We start from the raw sequence: 15,412 nt of genomic DNA, 5'->3' as shown, positions 1-15,412 counted from the left end.
ATCACCTCCAAGAATGATCCTCTCTAAGGTAAGAAGCCAAGCTTTTGGGGCAAGAACTTCCAACCTTTCGTCCAACTCATGCGTGAAACTCCCAAATGAAACCACCCCGACGCCATGCCAACGCAAAACAATGCAAGAGAGTTGTAAGATAAACAAGAGGTAAATGGGTGTTTGGTTTGCCGCGGGTCAAAGGCAAATTGACAACCCCCGAGTGAAAGCCTCGTCAACGCGCCCGGGTCTTCTAAGCCCTAGGACGCTCGACAGCAACCGCCGGCTTCGTCTCCACGTGGACCCTCTTAGCGTCGCCACGGTCGTCGTGAGCCTCGGGTTCCCTCTTACGGTCCCGGGACTTGTTGCTTCTGTTGCTGTTGCTGTTGTTACCGCTGTCCTTGGTCGATGCCGCCGCCCGCCGCGCTTCCTTTTCTTTACGCTCGTTCTCGCGCCGGAGCGCCTTTGACTCAAACTCATGCCAGTCGCCGTCCAAGTCAGCAAGCCTAGATAATCAATTAGTACAAAAGTTTCATCAAAGTCGAAAAGGGAAAACTTACTCCACGGCCTGTTGTGGAGGCGGGTCTTCGGTGGTAAAGTACTCGTCTGCGAGCACTTCAGCAGCCGACGGCCTCTTGGCGGGGTCATAAGAAAACATGGCGGCCAAGAGTCGGTAAGCAGATGCTGGCAGCCTGTCTTGGTACTTCTGGGGGAACGTATTCGCCCGACGGTACCCGGGGCGCAACAGTTCGAACCACGGCATATCAATCAGACCCGGCCACTCCGCCTTGTTCGGTGTTCCCATCACGGCGTAGATCTTGTCCAGTTGGTTAATCTCGCTTCCGTCACCTGGGAAGATGGCGTGGCGGGTGAAGATCTCCACCATCACGCAGGCGGCACTCCAGACATCGCAAGCGGGACCGTACTGCGTCTCACCAAGAAGCAATTCGGGGGAGCGATACCAAATCGTGATGACTCTGTTGGTGTAGTCCAGCTGGTGTCTTTTGGCGTAGAAGCGTGCCAGACCGAAATCTGCCAGCTTCAGAACACCGTCACTGCTGACGAGGATGTTGGCAGCTTTGATGTCTCGGTGGAGAACGCCTCTCTTATGCAGATAATCGAGTCCATCGAAAAGTTGCATCGTCATGTGCTTCTTCTGGGCCGCATCAAGCGTGAAGGACGGATGGTTCAGGATACCCGTGAGGTCGTGTGACAGGTACTCGAAAACCATGAAGCAGTCGTTTCTTTCCACCATGACCTCCTGGAGCTGAACAATGTTCGTATGCCGCAGTGACTGGAGAAGCTTGATCTCGCGGACTGCTGTAACAGGGAATCCATCTCTCTCACCCTCCATGCGAATGCGCTTGAGAGCAACAAGTCCTTTCGTGTAGACGTGCAAAGCCTTGAACACCTTGCCGTACGTGCCCGAGCCAACGACAGACTCGTTTCCAGGCTTGCGGAAATAGACAGACTCTGATTTAATGAGATCGTCCGGAAGTTTCGGACCCGGCTTCAACCGCTTCATCGTCTTCTTGATCTTCCGTGTTCTCGGAGCGGTGGCCTGTCGGGGCCCCGGAGGAGGTTGTCTGGGCTCCTGACGGGCTCTCGCCGACGCCGGTTCGGTCGGGGCACTCCGAAGAATGTCCTTATCGATCTGCTTGTCCTTCTCCCGGGCTCGATCACGCTCTCTGTCGCGGTCATGGTCGCGTTCACGGTCACGTTCGCGATCTCTGTCTCTGTCTCTGCCTCGGTCTCGGTCTCGGTCTCGGTCACGCTCCCGTTCACGATCTCGTTCGCGATCCCGGTCCTTGGAGTCATTCTGCTGTGAAGTATCCCGCTTTGCAGGAGCCGCGTTGAACTTTTGAGAAATCTCAGGCTTGGGCGCCGTCGGAGTGGGTTTTGCAGATGCCTTAAACGCAAAGCTGAACTTCGACGACGAGGCCGACTGGGCAGCCGGTCCGGATGGGGGGGCCTTTTCAGGTCGTTGTGAGTTGCTCTCGGGAGCCTTGTCAGATGGTGTAGTATCCTCGACTTGGTTGTCCTTGGACGGGCGGAACGGGTTCTCGCCGTCCTCTGCATTGTCGCCAACATCTGACTTGCTGCTCTGGGCAGGAGTTGTAGAGTGCTGGGATTTGATGTCGTCGGCCCGAGAGCCGGTGCCGGAGGTGTTGGATGTCCACTGTGCAGTGCTGGTACTCTTGAAGCTGTTGCCTCTGTAGCCACCTCGGCCAGGCCCGAATGGAGTCCGAACCCCCCGCGGAAATTGCCTCGATAATTGGGATGAGAATAGTTCGTTTGCATAGGTCCTGTCGGGGCGGATGGTGGTGGCGAGTAAGAGGGGTTTGGCGTATAAGCACCCGACGGCCCGGTCGGAGGTCCATAGTTGGACTGTGAATACTGAGGGGGATATTGACTAAAAGATGGTGAGCAGGAGCGTGATGGTAATTTGATGGAATGTTGTACGACATACTGGTTTGGAGAAAATTGAGAACCCCAGTTTCCCCTGCCGGCACCGTATGGCGACTGGTTTGGGGATCCGTTGTATGAGTTGGGGGTTGGTTGCGGGGATTGAGAGAATTGTCGTGGGTCGCTATACTGCTGGCCACGGGCGAATGCAGGCGGCCCCTGAGAGACAAAGCCTCCCCGATGATTGCCTCTGCCACTCATGCTGACCTCCACGCTGTTGGCGCCGGAAGATGGTTGAGACTTGGAAGCAACGCGGGAGTCGTCGCCCTGTTGCACACGTCTACCTGACCCCCTACTAAGGGATCGAGAGGAAGCGCGAGACTGGGACGGCCTTCGGCGCTGCCTGTCTCTAGAACTGCGTCGCGGTGATGCAGGTCGACGGTCGCTTTTCGTGGATGCAGAGGCAGGTCTGGCTGGTGACCTTTGACGATGTGACAGCGGAGATCGTTCCCTTCTGCGACCGGGAGACTGCTCGCGGCGGCGTGATGTGGACCGATCGCGGCGATCTCTTCGTTTCTCTCTTTCGGGCGAGCGAGACCTGCTTCGATGTCTTCGCCGACTCCTTTCTCTGGGTTTTGATCGGTGTTCGCGGCGGTCGGGACTTGGGGACCGTCGAGACGGGCGTGGTGAGCCTCGTGCACTTCGACCGGCGTCTCCAGGGGGCGCTGGCTCCCGGTGATCACGACGCGGGCTGTTATCTCGCCTGGCCTTCTTTCTGTCCGTAGCGGTCCTATCAAGACTTCGGCTCCTCAATCGCTTCGAGGATGGAGACGCGGCGCCGTCGCCTCGATGTGCTCCTCGACTACGATCTCGCGGGTGCTTGGGTCGGGATTCGCGCCGCGAGTCCCCAGTGCCCCTGCCACGAGATCGATCACGAGAGCCTTCCCTGTACTTGTCGCGACGGGAAGGCGACGGCGATGCTCGGCGAGGTCGCTCTCTGCTACGTTCGCGTGTTCTGGGGTGGCTTCGGCCGGAAGGCTGCGACTTGTCGGGAGGGGGGTCGCGCGGTTTGCTGTCTGGCAATCTGTCTGATTCTCTCGGTCGACGTGGTGGAGGCGAAGGAGATCTGCGGGAGCGTGTCACTTCTCGACCAGCTCTGCCTCGGTCTCTGCGCTCATCGCCTGGTCTGCGGTCGTCTCTCATGGCGACATGTCGAGGGCGGTTGCGGTGGTAGGACTCCATCGCTTACAGCCGATACGATTTGAGTTTTTAGGTGTGAGCACGTTGCCTGCCGACGTTTCCCCGATAACGTGATATCACGATCTAGTAAGCGTGATATGCAGTTGTCGAGGTAGCAATGTGGTGCCGCCAAACCACCAGTCAGTCGACAATAAAAAGTGAGCGACGATGCAGTTCTGAAGATGCAAAGCTGCACTCGCGAGAGAGAAGCGTCCACAAGCACCACGCAATCCCGCGCGATGGCCGCAGAGTTTTGCGGTGTCGGGTGGTCGGCGTGTGGTGTCTAATGGCATATGCAGCGTACCAAAACCACCACCAAAAATCGCTTGCTCAGAAAGTCCGTGGATCTGGTCAACGTCCCCCACAGTGGTGCACTTGCAGAACCACGGCCGCACCCCTTCTTCCTCTTTCCCCAATATAGCTTTGGCTGGTCTGGTTCAATCAGAACTCAGCCAGCCCGAGAGCGAGCCCGTTCCTTGCCAGTCGCGAGCCAGCCATGAGTTTGAGGTGTTATCCCACAAACCCTAGCAAACTATCTGTCCTCCTTCTGCCTGTTACCGTGCATGGAGGCATGAGGTCGAGGCAAGAATGTCACTATGTACGATTTACGCGCCGATATCCTCCAGTCCCTCCTCGGGCCTGCCAAACCTGACTTGAAGCACAACATTCAGAGGCGCGCGTTCTGGGCGTCTGGGTCAGACGCTAGGCCCATATCTACCAGCGGGTAGCATCGGCGGCGGCAGCACTATGCCACAATCTTAACGTCGATAGAGTGCAAGAGCATCAAGGCTTCGACAGTCTTGGAGCATGGGCGGTCGTGACCGTATGCGCCGAATGCGAGAAGTCGGTTTGGCAACTTTGGCAACTTTGGCATGACGCCTTGGGCTCGCCTCTCGACATGGCGACGGCGCTCGCTTCAAAGATGAGCCCTATGGCTGGGCATGTCTTTGGCATCAAAGCCTCGTGAAACCTTCCTCCGAGAACGTGTCTGAATAACCGAAGCACCCATGCACGCCACACCTATTGGCCTGCTCTAAGCAACCAGGGGTTCCGCCGGTGGATCAGTCCCTGATCAGCCCTTTTGCTTGTCTTTGAGCTCGAGGCTGGCCATGATGGCCATGCTTTGGCGTAGTAACGATCAGTGAGCATCGATATCGTCAGGCCGGCGCATCGGGCGCGTCTTGGGGTTATGGCGAGACTTGCTCCCTCTCCGTCGTCGTTGTTGGAGGGCAAGGTTCCCACATGGCAGAATGACAGCAGTGGCACAACCGGAGCGGCGACTGAATGATAATAGATCCTGCTTTATCCTCCACGATCAAAAGCTGCGGTCAAATACCGACTGCACCAAGCGTCAGACACCGCCATTCCGTCAGCCCGTATTTCCAAGGCACCCGTAGGTGCGAAGTCCTCTCATTGTCAGAAAGTCCGTCGAAGCGAAATCAGGGCATGGTGCGCAGTCCCTCGTAGTCCAACATGCACCCTCGTGAGTCGTTGCGGGTTGGCTGGGGTTGGTTAGTCGTGATGATTCAAGTTGCATATGGTTGACGGAATGTCTGTCGTGGGCCGAGCGGGAAAACCTTGACAGCGCGGCTACTGTCACGTGATGACTACATTCAGATTAGGCTAGCGCGTCTTACTCGCTTACTGCATAGCTACCTGCCACGGCTACCTACCTCGTTATGTGCAGCTGCCTTGCAATGCACCCTCAGTTGCTAACGATGGCATCCCTTTCGTCTTTCTTTCGTCACAACGATCCGACCCGGAACGATGACATAGTGACGAATGATTCGATCGTGCCTGACCTCTCGTTTGACAAGGCGTCAACTCTCCGCAGCCCATGCAGGCATGAGGTATCAACAAGAATGCATTCTTTTATATTGGTACTTGGGCGAGTCCTATCAAGTTCAAATCGGGCGAGATAAAAGCTTCGTATCAGAGATTCCATTCGAGCTGCCATCGGTGTCTTCTCCAAATAATTCGCTCAGGGGAAGAGCCACGTATAGCCATCTCTTTCTATAGCTCATTTCTAGAACTTGCCTGGGGTTGTCGAGTGCCATCTGGCCTAGAACAACTTGGAATCAACTCGTGTGTTAGTTGGGCGTTAAGGCTCACCTTGGAATTCTGAACAGTCTCTCATTTCCCACCTGCGGCTCAGAGGGGGTCACGGAATGTGGCCCCGGATGAGTTCCCCGAAAGCCGGGGTCATCAAAGAAAAACTGTGACTGTAGCAGTTGAGGACTTGTTGGCAGTGCAGTGTTGTCAATAACAGAGAGGAATGTCGGGGATCCCACACTATGCCTTTGGTAGTTACACTGCCTGTCGAGTTACAGTCTTGACCACTAGCTCAGCTCAGACGGTAAGGCGATCATGGTTCGATCCAAGTTTGGGACGAAGGTTGTCGAAGCTTGGGTATTGGGATTCGTTGTCGTACCAACGCTCGCCAACTTCATCCCTAGATACAGGGCGATTTCCAAGTCCCGGGCCGGTGAGACAGAGTATACCAGCAACCATGGGGGTCGCAAGAAAGATCGAAGATGTTTGTCCTATTAATTCGAGCATGACATTAGTTATTACGTTTCCAGTTGCACCTCTTGCATTCTCAAACTTTTGACGGTAGATTATCAAGTTGTTGGAGATGAAGTCTTCGTGATCCATCTCCTTGATCTCGAGATATCTTAGCCTTGAAGTAGAAATAGTATACTTGGTGGAGCCAAAGTGGATGAGATAGATCTCCGCACGACCGTTGGAAGACTTTTAGATGGGATCGTGCACTAAGATCTGACGATGCGTGCTGCATCTAGCTGGAAAGCAGCGAAGAGTATGTGGGAATTCGGACCGAACGTCCTAACGCGGGAGACTGGATCTGGAGAGGTGAGCAGAGCCTCTGCCGCTGCAAATTTACGGATAGATGATCAAGATCTCTAGTCTTGAGAGTGGAGAGATCCACCATCCGTGAGATGTCCCTTGAGGTCCCTGTCTTCGTCAACACGAATCGTAGCCCTTGGCAGTCTCGTTGACATCGGATCTAGCTAGGTATCACGTCTTGGATGACCTGTCGAGCTGACCAGTTTTGTAGAATGTGACAACTCGGCGCCTAGTCAACCACCGGAGTCTGGCAGGTGGCAGGATCCAACATTTCGAGTGATGTAACAGATCGCTGCGGCGGGTGGATCCGGATGCATTTCTGGATGCTAAGATGATCGTGACCCTCGAGGTCATAGGCGGGACCAGAGGTGAATTTTGGGCTGCGTCGCCCGTCATTTACCCGCGGTGTCTTGAATGTTGATGTCTCGAAGGCCAATAGGAGAAATGAGGAGAAATGTGGCAAAATATTACAAGAAAAGTTTTTTTTGGCCAGGAATTGAGACACGGGTTGGATGTGGAAGATTTTCCACTCTACTCACTCTTGCTTGATTTGGCAAATCTGGGCTAACGATTTCCCATCGTCGGCATCAAAACCCAAGTAGGATCTTTGCGTGTGTCTGTAGCTTGATGGGGCTGTCCATACTGATTGGTCCGCCCCGGGATGGGCGTTCCTTTTCTCGCTCTATCTTTCGTCACTGACAAGAAAGCTGCCAAAAGGCGCAGATGGGGGAGAGTCTGGGGATTGTCAACCCCGCAAAGTTTGTCGTCATTTTGACTAAGCCGAGCCGGAGAAAGCTCACGAGAGGTCCCCACTTCCATCAAAATTGCGCGAAGCCTGGCGCTCCCAGGCCGCCATTCCAGACGTAGCCACCCCCAAGCAAGTACGCCAGAGGTACATCTGGAGACACTTTCTGCCCAGCACTACGGAGTAGGTACCTTACACTGCGCTCTTTTACAATATTCGATCATTGATGGCAATTCCGATACAGGAGGCAAAACGGATGCAACAGGGCCCCTCAGGGTCTCCCTGCGCTATGCTTTCTCTGGGCAATCAGGGAGTTGAGCGCCTTTCCTATAATAGAAGCGGGATAATGTGCGTTGAATATCGGGTTCGTTAGGATGCAGGAAGAGTTGCATTCGGGAGGGCAAGGCGAAAGTCAGAGACGGCGAGTCCGTAAAAAGACTTGCAAGTGTGAGGTGCGTGAGAGAATAACAGCCTTCTGAATAGGGGGGGGGGGGGGGGGGGATCGTAGTTGGAGAAGACGAAAAAAATACACACAGTTACACACCCGGCGCAATATGGGAAAAGAATTTGTTGAGCGAGATCACGGTCTGGACTTGTACCGGCCTGGTATTCCTCGACCAAACCCGCCCAAAACTGCAGAGTGGATTCCCGCTAGTGGTAGCTTCGGACAGGTCCAGGGGCCCTGTAATATCCGCTATTGTTGTCCCACTCTGTCAGTGCTTCCTCCACGCTGAGCGCGCCCATCGCACTCCTCCTCACCCGCACTCTCCAGTTTCCAGTTGACAAACCTGTCCCATCCCCATGGTGGAAGTCCAAGAGGGCGAAGAGACAGAGGGAGAAGACATGGAGGGAAGTACCTTGCCATGCTGCCCACTTCGGTCTTCACCCTCTTTTCCTCTCTCTGTCTTTGGCCTTTCCAATTCTGCTCCTGTCTTGCTTCTGGCCAGAAAAGTCTCTGCGTGTCGACGCCAATTCGTATTCATCGGGCATAGTCAAAATCAGGTAGCTTCCACAAAAAGATACATTGGGGTTGGCAGCGCTGTCAACACATTATCAAGGTATCGCCTCATCTGTTGTTAGCGCGGACAGGAAAAAAAAGCTGGGCTGGCCACTGGATGGGGGGGATCTGCTGCATTGTCCAACCACGCAACCACACCACCACACATCAGACCAGGCCTTGCCCGCGCGCTCGCTCGCTTCTTTTCCCAAGGGCCAAGGACCTTCATAGCTAAAACCTTTCTTCCCCGCAGACAACTTCTCTCCTCCTCCTCGTCAAAGAGCTCTTGACTTTTCTTTATTTGCTGTCGCTGTTCCTGTCCGTCTTTCCCAAGACCTTCCACACCTCCCATTGTCTTAAAATCAAAGCCTTGTCCACCGACCAAGCCATCTCGGGAGCTTCTCCAAGCTCCGACGTCTTCACATTTCCACCGCGTCGCCTTGGTTACCGGTGAGTGCTTCCTACATATTTGCGTCATCCAAGCTCCCATTGATCCTTGGGCCACGATGCAATCTTCCCAGACTCCTTTTCTACCTTCGTTCCCGCACCCAACGCTCGTTTCCCAAGCTGTCCGTCCCTCACAGTAAACTGACTTCCTCCCTGGCTCAGCACCTGCAGATTACCCTCCAGTCACCATGTCCGAATTCCCCCAAGGTCAGCGGGACAACAACGACCGCCCTGCCCGCGATGTGAAGAATCACTTGCTGTTCGAAATCGCAACTGAGGTTGCCCATCGAGGTACAGTCCCCACGATTCACCCCCCTGGACCGTAGTCTCCGCAGTGGGCTGACCCATTCTATGCAGTCGGTGGTATCTACTCAGTCCTCAAGTCCAAAGCTCCCGTGACCACGGCCGAATATGGCGATCGCTATACTCTCATCGGGCCCTTGAACCACAACTCGGTAAGTCTGGAACTGCGCGGTGCACTGTCTGCAGCATGCTTACCAAATAACAGGCCGCAGTCGAGGTTGAGGAGTTGGAGCCCACGAATCCCGAGCTTGCTGCTACGATTCAGTCCATGAGAGACCGTGGAGTTGGCATCCTCTACGGCCGATGGCTTATCGATGGCGCTCCCCGAGTCCTGCTCTTCGACACCAAGACCGCCTACCACTTTATGGATGAGTGGAAGGCCGACCTGTGGAACGTCGCCAGCATTCCCTCGCCGCCCAACGATGACGAGACAAACGAAGCTGTTATTTTTGGATACGTCGTCGCCTGGTTTTTAGGAGAGGTAAGGAAAAGACAAGCAACTCTTTTCTGTGGATATAGCTGACCACCTTGCTTTTCGCAGTTCGTTTGCCACGAGAAGAAGAGGGCCGTCATTGCGCATTTCCACGAGTGGCTTGCCGGTGTCGCTCTGCCGCTCACCAAGAGACGCCGCATCGACGTGACGACAATCTTCACTACCCACGCAACCCTTTTGGGAAGATACCTCTGCGCTGGATCCGTTGACTTTTACAACAACCTCCAATGGTTTGATGTTGATGCCGAGGCCGGAAAGCGTGGTATCTACCACAGATACTGCATCGAGCGCGCCGCCGCCCACTCCTGCGATGTCTTCACTACTGTTTCACACATTACCGCCTACGAGAGCGAGCACTTGCTCAAGAGAAAACCCGATGGTGTGCTGCCCAACGGCCTCAACGTAACCAAGTTCTCCGCCATGCACGAGTTCCAGAATCTGCATCAACAGGCCAAGGAAAAGATTCACGACTTCGTCCGCGGTCACTTCTACGGCCATTACGATTTCGATCCCGAGAACACGTTGTACTTCTTCACCGCCGGCCGTTACGAGTTTAGAAACAAAGGTGTCGATATGTTCATTGAGTCCCTGGCTCGCTTGAACCATCGCCTCAAGAGCGTCGGCAGCAAGATTACTGTCGTTGCTTTTGTGATCATGCCGGCTCAGACCACTTCGCTCACTGTCGAGGCACTCAAGGGACAGGCCGTCATCAAGTCGCTGCGCGACACTGTCGATGTCATTGAAAAGGGTATCGGACGTCGCATCTTCGAGCGCTCTCTCAAGTGGCACGATGGTGACCCGATGCCCGATGATAAGGAGCTCATCAGCGCACAGGATCGCGTACTCATCCGCAGGCGGCTATTCGCGATGAAGCGCCACGGCCTTCCTCCCATCGTTACCCACAACATGCTCAACGATAGCGAGGACCCCGTGCTGAACCAGATTAGGCGCGTCCAGCTTTTCAACCACCCCACAGACCGTGTCAAGATTGTGTTCCACCCCGAATTCTTGAACTCGGCCAACCCTGTTTTGCCCCTGGATTACGACGAGTTCGTGCGCGGTACGCACATGGGTATATTTGCTTCGTACTACGAGCCTTGGGGATACACCCCGGCCGAATGCACAGTCATGGGTGTTCCTAGCATCACGACCAACCTGTCCGGCTTTGGGTGTTACATGGAGGAGTTGATTGAGAACTCGAGCGACTACGGTATCTACATTGTGGACCGCCGGACCAAGGGTGTTGATGACTCTGTCAACCAGCTCACCAACCACATGTTTGACTTTTGCCAAAAGAGCCGTCGTCAACGTATCAACCAGCGTAACCGTACGGAGCGCCTGAGCGATCTGCTGGACTGGAAGAGAATGGGCATGGAGTACGTCAAGGCTCGCCAATTAGCACTGAGACGGGCTTACCCTGGCTCTTTCAATGGAGAGGAGGAGGAAGACTTCATCCCGGGCGTGGAGCAGAAGATTTCGCGACCCTTCTCGGTCCCTGGATCTCCCCGCGACCGCACTGGCATGATGACGCCTGGCGATTTCGCCAGTCTGCAAGAAGGCAGGGAGGGCTTGAACACGGAGGACTACGTTGCCTGGAAGTTGCCGTAAGTTGACGATGCTCAAAACGTGGCCCGACAAAGCTAACCCGTATCTGCAGTGAGGAGGAAGACCCCGATGAATACCCGTTCCCGCTTACTCTGCGCGCCAAGCGCCCATCAGGACCGGCTAGCCCTCTGGACGGAGTTCAGCTCAACGGCAATGGCAACTAAAGCACCAACGCATCGCCAAGAAGTCACGAAGCATGCCTGACGGACGAGCAACAGAAGTGAATGGGATATGTACAAAATGCTGTCGAATGCCTACTGGTTGTTCCTGACGGACTAGCAGTGTGTGTGTTTGGTGGTCGATGAGTCGCGATTCACGATTTTATATAGGGATATGGACGGATGTAATGGAAATGAGGAAGCAAGGGTAGGGGCAAGGCAACAAGGATAAGACTGAGAGGACGGGTTCGCATTGGGGGTGAGTATGGATATGTACGAGCAGAGTAGCATATTTTTGAGCATTAGATTGGTTCTCGGACATTATGTGTTGTCTATCAGGCATTTCTTGGTTGGTGCATCAGAATCGATTGGACATGAAAAGATGAAAATTGGGTGGCAGCAGCGGCTGGCGAGAGGCGCAATGCAGCAAATTTCCGTATGTTATCCATAGGTGTTGAGTGTGCCAAATTGTTTCGTTTCGAGACGTGAGGATCGGCTGGGCACCAAGGGTTGCGATGATGATCAGTAAATCGACGCGTGCTCGGTGTTTGCTCCAGAGGTCAGGGGAATTGCGGACCCCTGAGCTGACGGCAGCGGCAGCGAATCAGAGACGGCGCGGTCCTCCTTCCCCACACCAGCGGTTTGTCGACTCAGGGGTCCCTAGCGCATGTAGGGCGCCTGTGGGTGGGGCGAAGACGCTGAACGGGGGGAGGGGAAGGCACGAGGAGGGCACTTTTAGTCGTGTCGGGTTCCTTTAGCACGCATCAAGGAGCCACTAAAGACATGCCCTGGCCGCCGCTTCCCGCGGGCGCATCTCTTTGTCTGCGGAACGAGGTGCGTCTTTGTTGGACGTCGTTGGACGTTGTTTCTTGCTCTCTCTCACTTATCACACTCGTAGTTCAGTGGGGGCAAAGGATAAAAATAAAGGCCAGGAAGTTCAGCCGTTGTCAACCTGTCACGTTTGCGGAAATTTCATCTGAAGTTTAAAGAGAGAAGGGACGCAACGCATTGGATGATGACCTTTGGGAGGATTTGACTCGGCAGGCCATCCTAGACATAACCGTTGGCAGCTTCTCCAAAAGCAGAAAGGGCTGCTCTTCTCCCACCTTGCCGAATGTTCCTGCCTACTCTATTAAGATAATCAAGCCGGAACCCCTCGTACCTTACGGAAAGTCGTTGGGCGCGAGAGAGCGAACAAGACAGCGCGACATTGACAAAGGCGGCCCAGTCACTTCCAACCGACAAACACCTACCTTACAAGCTACGCCCGTCCTAACTAAATCAATCCACCGTCAAACTTTGGTTCGCCGTAGCGTTGGACCTGCAGAAGCCTCACGCCCCCGTCCCCAACCCACCCAGACGCCGCTTCCCACCGGCCAATGCGACGCCGGGACCCGTCGACCTTAATATATTATTCCCCTGATACCACCTTGGACAAGCCCTTCTTCCTCCTTCCCCCTCTCCCAGACTCTGTCTTTCTGGTATGAAGCTCGCCGTTCGGCCTCTACAGAAGATGGGGTTCTTTCGCAGGGATAAGGACAAGAAGAAGCAGAAGGGTCATCAGCAGTCAAAGTCCCATGAGTTCACCGACAGCCAACTGTCAAAGTACTCGTCCCAAGTCCAGCAGAACTTCCGCAACGTCGCCTCCCCGCCCGGCGCTCACATCCCCACGCGAGCATCCGCCGCTCTCTTCCAGAGCCTGCCAAAGGAAATCCTACCGCGAATATTCTCATTCGTGTGCCCACACACTGAAGATGAGACCTACGAGACGTGCGAGACGAGCGCCATCTTTGACGCTTGCATGCTATGCGACCTGAGAGACCTGGCTCACTGCGCGCGCGTCTGCTGGAAATGGAACCAAATGGCCAACGCCCTGCTGTACGTTACTTCTTTCTTGCCCTCCTCGTAGCCGAAGTCGTGCTGACCTTTATTGCGCTCTAGGTACCACAGCATCCGAATCGACGCCGTCCACTATTGCCCCCGCGAGATCTACCTGTCGGAGCAGCGCAAGCGCAAGACCTTCTTCAAGCGCAACGCCGACCCCGAAGATACCCCAACCGCCCGTCTGAAGTTGCTCTGCAGAACCCTGCGCGAGGACCCTACACGCTTTGGCTCGAGAGTCCGATATTTCAAGGTCCCCTACATGCTTCGCGAGGCCGCCACAGCCGATCTGGCCCGCATTATCCACGTTCTTCCCAACATTGTCTACGTAGACCTGCCCGAGGGTCTCTTCGCCGACGAGCACGGCTATGCCACGTTGAGGCTCGAGGTTGAGGCTAGGTGCCGAGACCTCCGCAAGATGACGTACCGAGGAGGCGCTGAGAACAGCTTGTCCAAGCTGGCGCACGGCGGTATCTGGCAGAATCTTGAGGTTCTGGAGCTGATCAAGATCAACATGGATCCGATCGTGATGCGTCATGCTCTGGCCAACCTGCGGAAGCTCCGCGCGCTAAAGGTGATGGAGTCGCAAGCCTTGTCGGACGATATGTTTGCCCGTCATGAGGATTTGCCTCCGTTCCCGCCGCTTGAGGAGCTGGTCCTCAGCAATACTCCAGCCGTCACCGCTCAAGGCTTGGTTGATTACTTGAGCCGCGCTGATACTCGCAACCACCTTCTCGTCTTGTCTCTCCTCAAGACTGGCGTGCATCCAGCGACACTCGCCGATATCTTGTCAGCCGGCACAAATCTGCAGACGCTGGCCATCGAGGCCTCGGTAAGCGACGCTTTCAAGAGTGGGCCCAGGACGCGAAGGCTTGCGTCAGTCTCTCTCGAGTCGCTGCGTTTCGAAATCACCGCTTCCAAGCCTGCCGGCCCTTACTCCAGTGTTACAGCTAGTTACTACACCTATTTGGCCGCATCGCTCAGAGGCAACGGGATGCCCAACTTGCGGTCAGTCTACGTGCTGGACGAGTTCTTCCAAGACGAGCTTGAGGGCCTGCCCCGCCCCGCTGCGGCATTCTCTTCCTACGGCGCCAACGCTCGTCCGAAATCCTCGCACACGGTCGGTGCCAACCGGCCAATGTCCGGTCTAGGTCCGGGCAGCGGTGGGCGCGGCGGCCTCGCGCCACCTAGCAGCGCCGGCATGGCGATCCCTCGACCTTTTGCGGGGGCTTCTCAGGTGCGCGCCTCGCAGCGCTTCAGCTCGACGAACCCCTTTGCCGGTACTGGGCCGCTCTCTCATCCTCTCACAATCTACTGCAAGGCGGACGATGCCCTGGACTGGTCTTCGGTAATGCTTCAGCCTACAGCGGCACCCGGTGGAGCTCGCCACCGAGGAAGCATGAGCGTTCATGGCGACCGACCCATCAGCTCATACGGTCTTGGCGCGGACATTGCAGGGTCAGGCTGGAACACGGCAGCGGCGAGGAAGAGTGTTATGGTGGGCAACGGCGCGGGCATGTTCATGGCCATCCCGAGCCAGAGCACAGGTGGCAGCAGGGGCAGTGACGAGGACCTCTGGCCGAGACCCAGCACGGCGAATAACGAGAAGAAGTCAAATGATCTCTGGCGGTGATTGATGGTGGGCGGTTGACCAGGATTGGCAGCAAGAAGGATTGACACATTGGTCGACGAATATCTACCCCCTCTAGAAAGGACAGGACGCGAGGGCAGACCCAAAATGACAAAAAGTACAGAGAGACGTGTTAATGATGGGAGGTTTGGACAGGGATTGACAGGGATTTGGGATTGCTGGAGAGAGAGAGAAGCCGACAGAGATGGCTCTCTCATGCTTCTCCTCCCCCAAAAAAAAGATTTTGTCCTTTTCTTCTTCTTCTTTTTTCCTCTTTTTTTTCGCGAGATGGAAATTCGGGATAGTTAGGATGCTTTGCGTTGCATTCGTTTGTGACGAGACAATACCCCGATGGTTTGCTTATGGAGTAGATGGGGTGGATTTCAAAACACTTTTTTATTTTCCATAATCATGACTGCGTTTGAATTATGCTTTGTGATGTTCTTGGTACTAAATAAGACTGGTCGTACTGGCTTGACGTTCTTGAGACATTCTTGACGATGAAGGTGAAGAAGAAGCGGCGCTTTTACCACGGCTGGGATCTAGATGTTGGGTACCGACCTTCCGGTTCTGGTGTCATAATTACTGCGAGTGAGGTTGGGATACTGCTCCGAAACGTCCTATTGAGGACGATACGGCAAACTTTGTACGATGT

The 15,412-nt window shown here is 55.0% G+C and overlaps 4 protein-coding genes across 4 annotated transcripts; 3 read left to right on the top strand and 1 right to left on the bottom strand.

Moving 5' to 3' along the window:
• Positions 1–241: 241 nt before the first annotated feature.
• Positions 242–2,655, bottom strand: BDP81DRAFT_444084 (kinase-like domain-containing protein; the record flags this gene model as incomplete). The annotated part of the gene is made up of 4 exons (XM_060591783.1): positions 242–494; positions 549–2,192; positions 2,240–2,401; positions 2,459–2,655. The coding sequence occupies 4 exons, from the start codon at positions 2,653–2,655 to the stop codon at positions 242–244; spliced, it is 2,256 nt and encodes a 751-aa protein (XP_060451366.1).
• Positions 2,656–2,822: 167 nt separating this feature from the next.
• On the top strand, positions 2,823–3,659 carry BDP81DRAFT_388261 (uncharacterized protein; the record flags this gene model as incomplete). Its single annotated transcript, XM_060587079.1, has 2 exons — positions 2,823–3,080; positions 3,180–3,659. 2 exons carry the CDS (start codon positions 2,823–2,825, stop codon positions 3,657–3,659), a joined length of 738 nt encoding a protein of 245 aa, XP_060451365.1.
• Positions 3,660–8,875: 5,216 nt separating this feature from the next.
• BDP81DRAFT_306307 (glycogen synthase) lies at positions 8,876–11,252 on the top strand (the record flags this gene model as incomplete). The annotated part of the gene is made up of 5 exons (XM_060583261.1): positions 8,876–8,978; positions 9,045–9,142; positions 9,196–9,471; positions 9,532–11,087; positions 11,141–11,252. The coding sequence occupies 5 exons, from the start codon at positions 8,876–8,878 to the stop codon at positions 11,250–11,252; spliced, it is 2,145 nt and encodes a 714-aa protein (XP_060451364.1).
• A 1,507-nt stretch (positions 11,253–12,759) lies between these two features.
• BDP81DRAFT_444082 (F-box domain-containing protein) lies at positions 12,760–14,760 on the top strand (the record flags this gene model as incomplete). The annotated part of the gene is made up of 2 exons (XM_060591782.1): positions 12,760–13,124; positions 13,188–14,760. 2 exons carry the CDS (start codon positions 12,760–12,762, stop codon positions 14,758–14,760), a joined length of 1,938 nt encoding a protein of 645 aa, XP_060451363.1.
• Between the last annotated feature and the right edge of the window lie 652 nt (positions 14,761–15,412).

Source organism: Colletotrichum phormii (assembly GCF_030913505.1).
Source record: "Colletotrichum phormii strain CBS 102054 chromosome Unknown BDP81scaffold_1, whole genome shotgun sequence".
Taxonomy (NCBI): Eukaryota; Fungi; Ascomycota; class Sordariomycetes; order Glomerellales; family Glomerellaceae; genus Colletotrichum; species Colletotrichum phormii.
The sequence above is the reverse complement of the archived record's forward strand: the minus strand, read 5'-3'. Positions and strand labels throughout refer to the sequence as shown.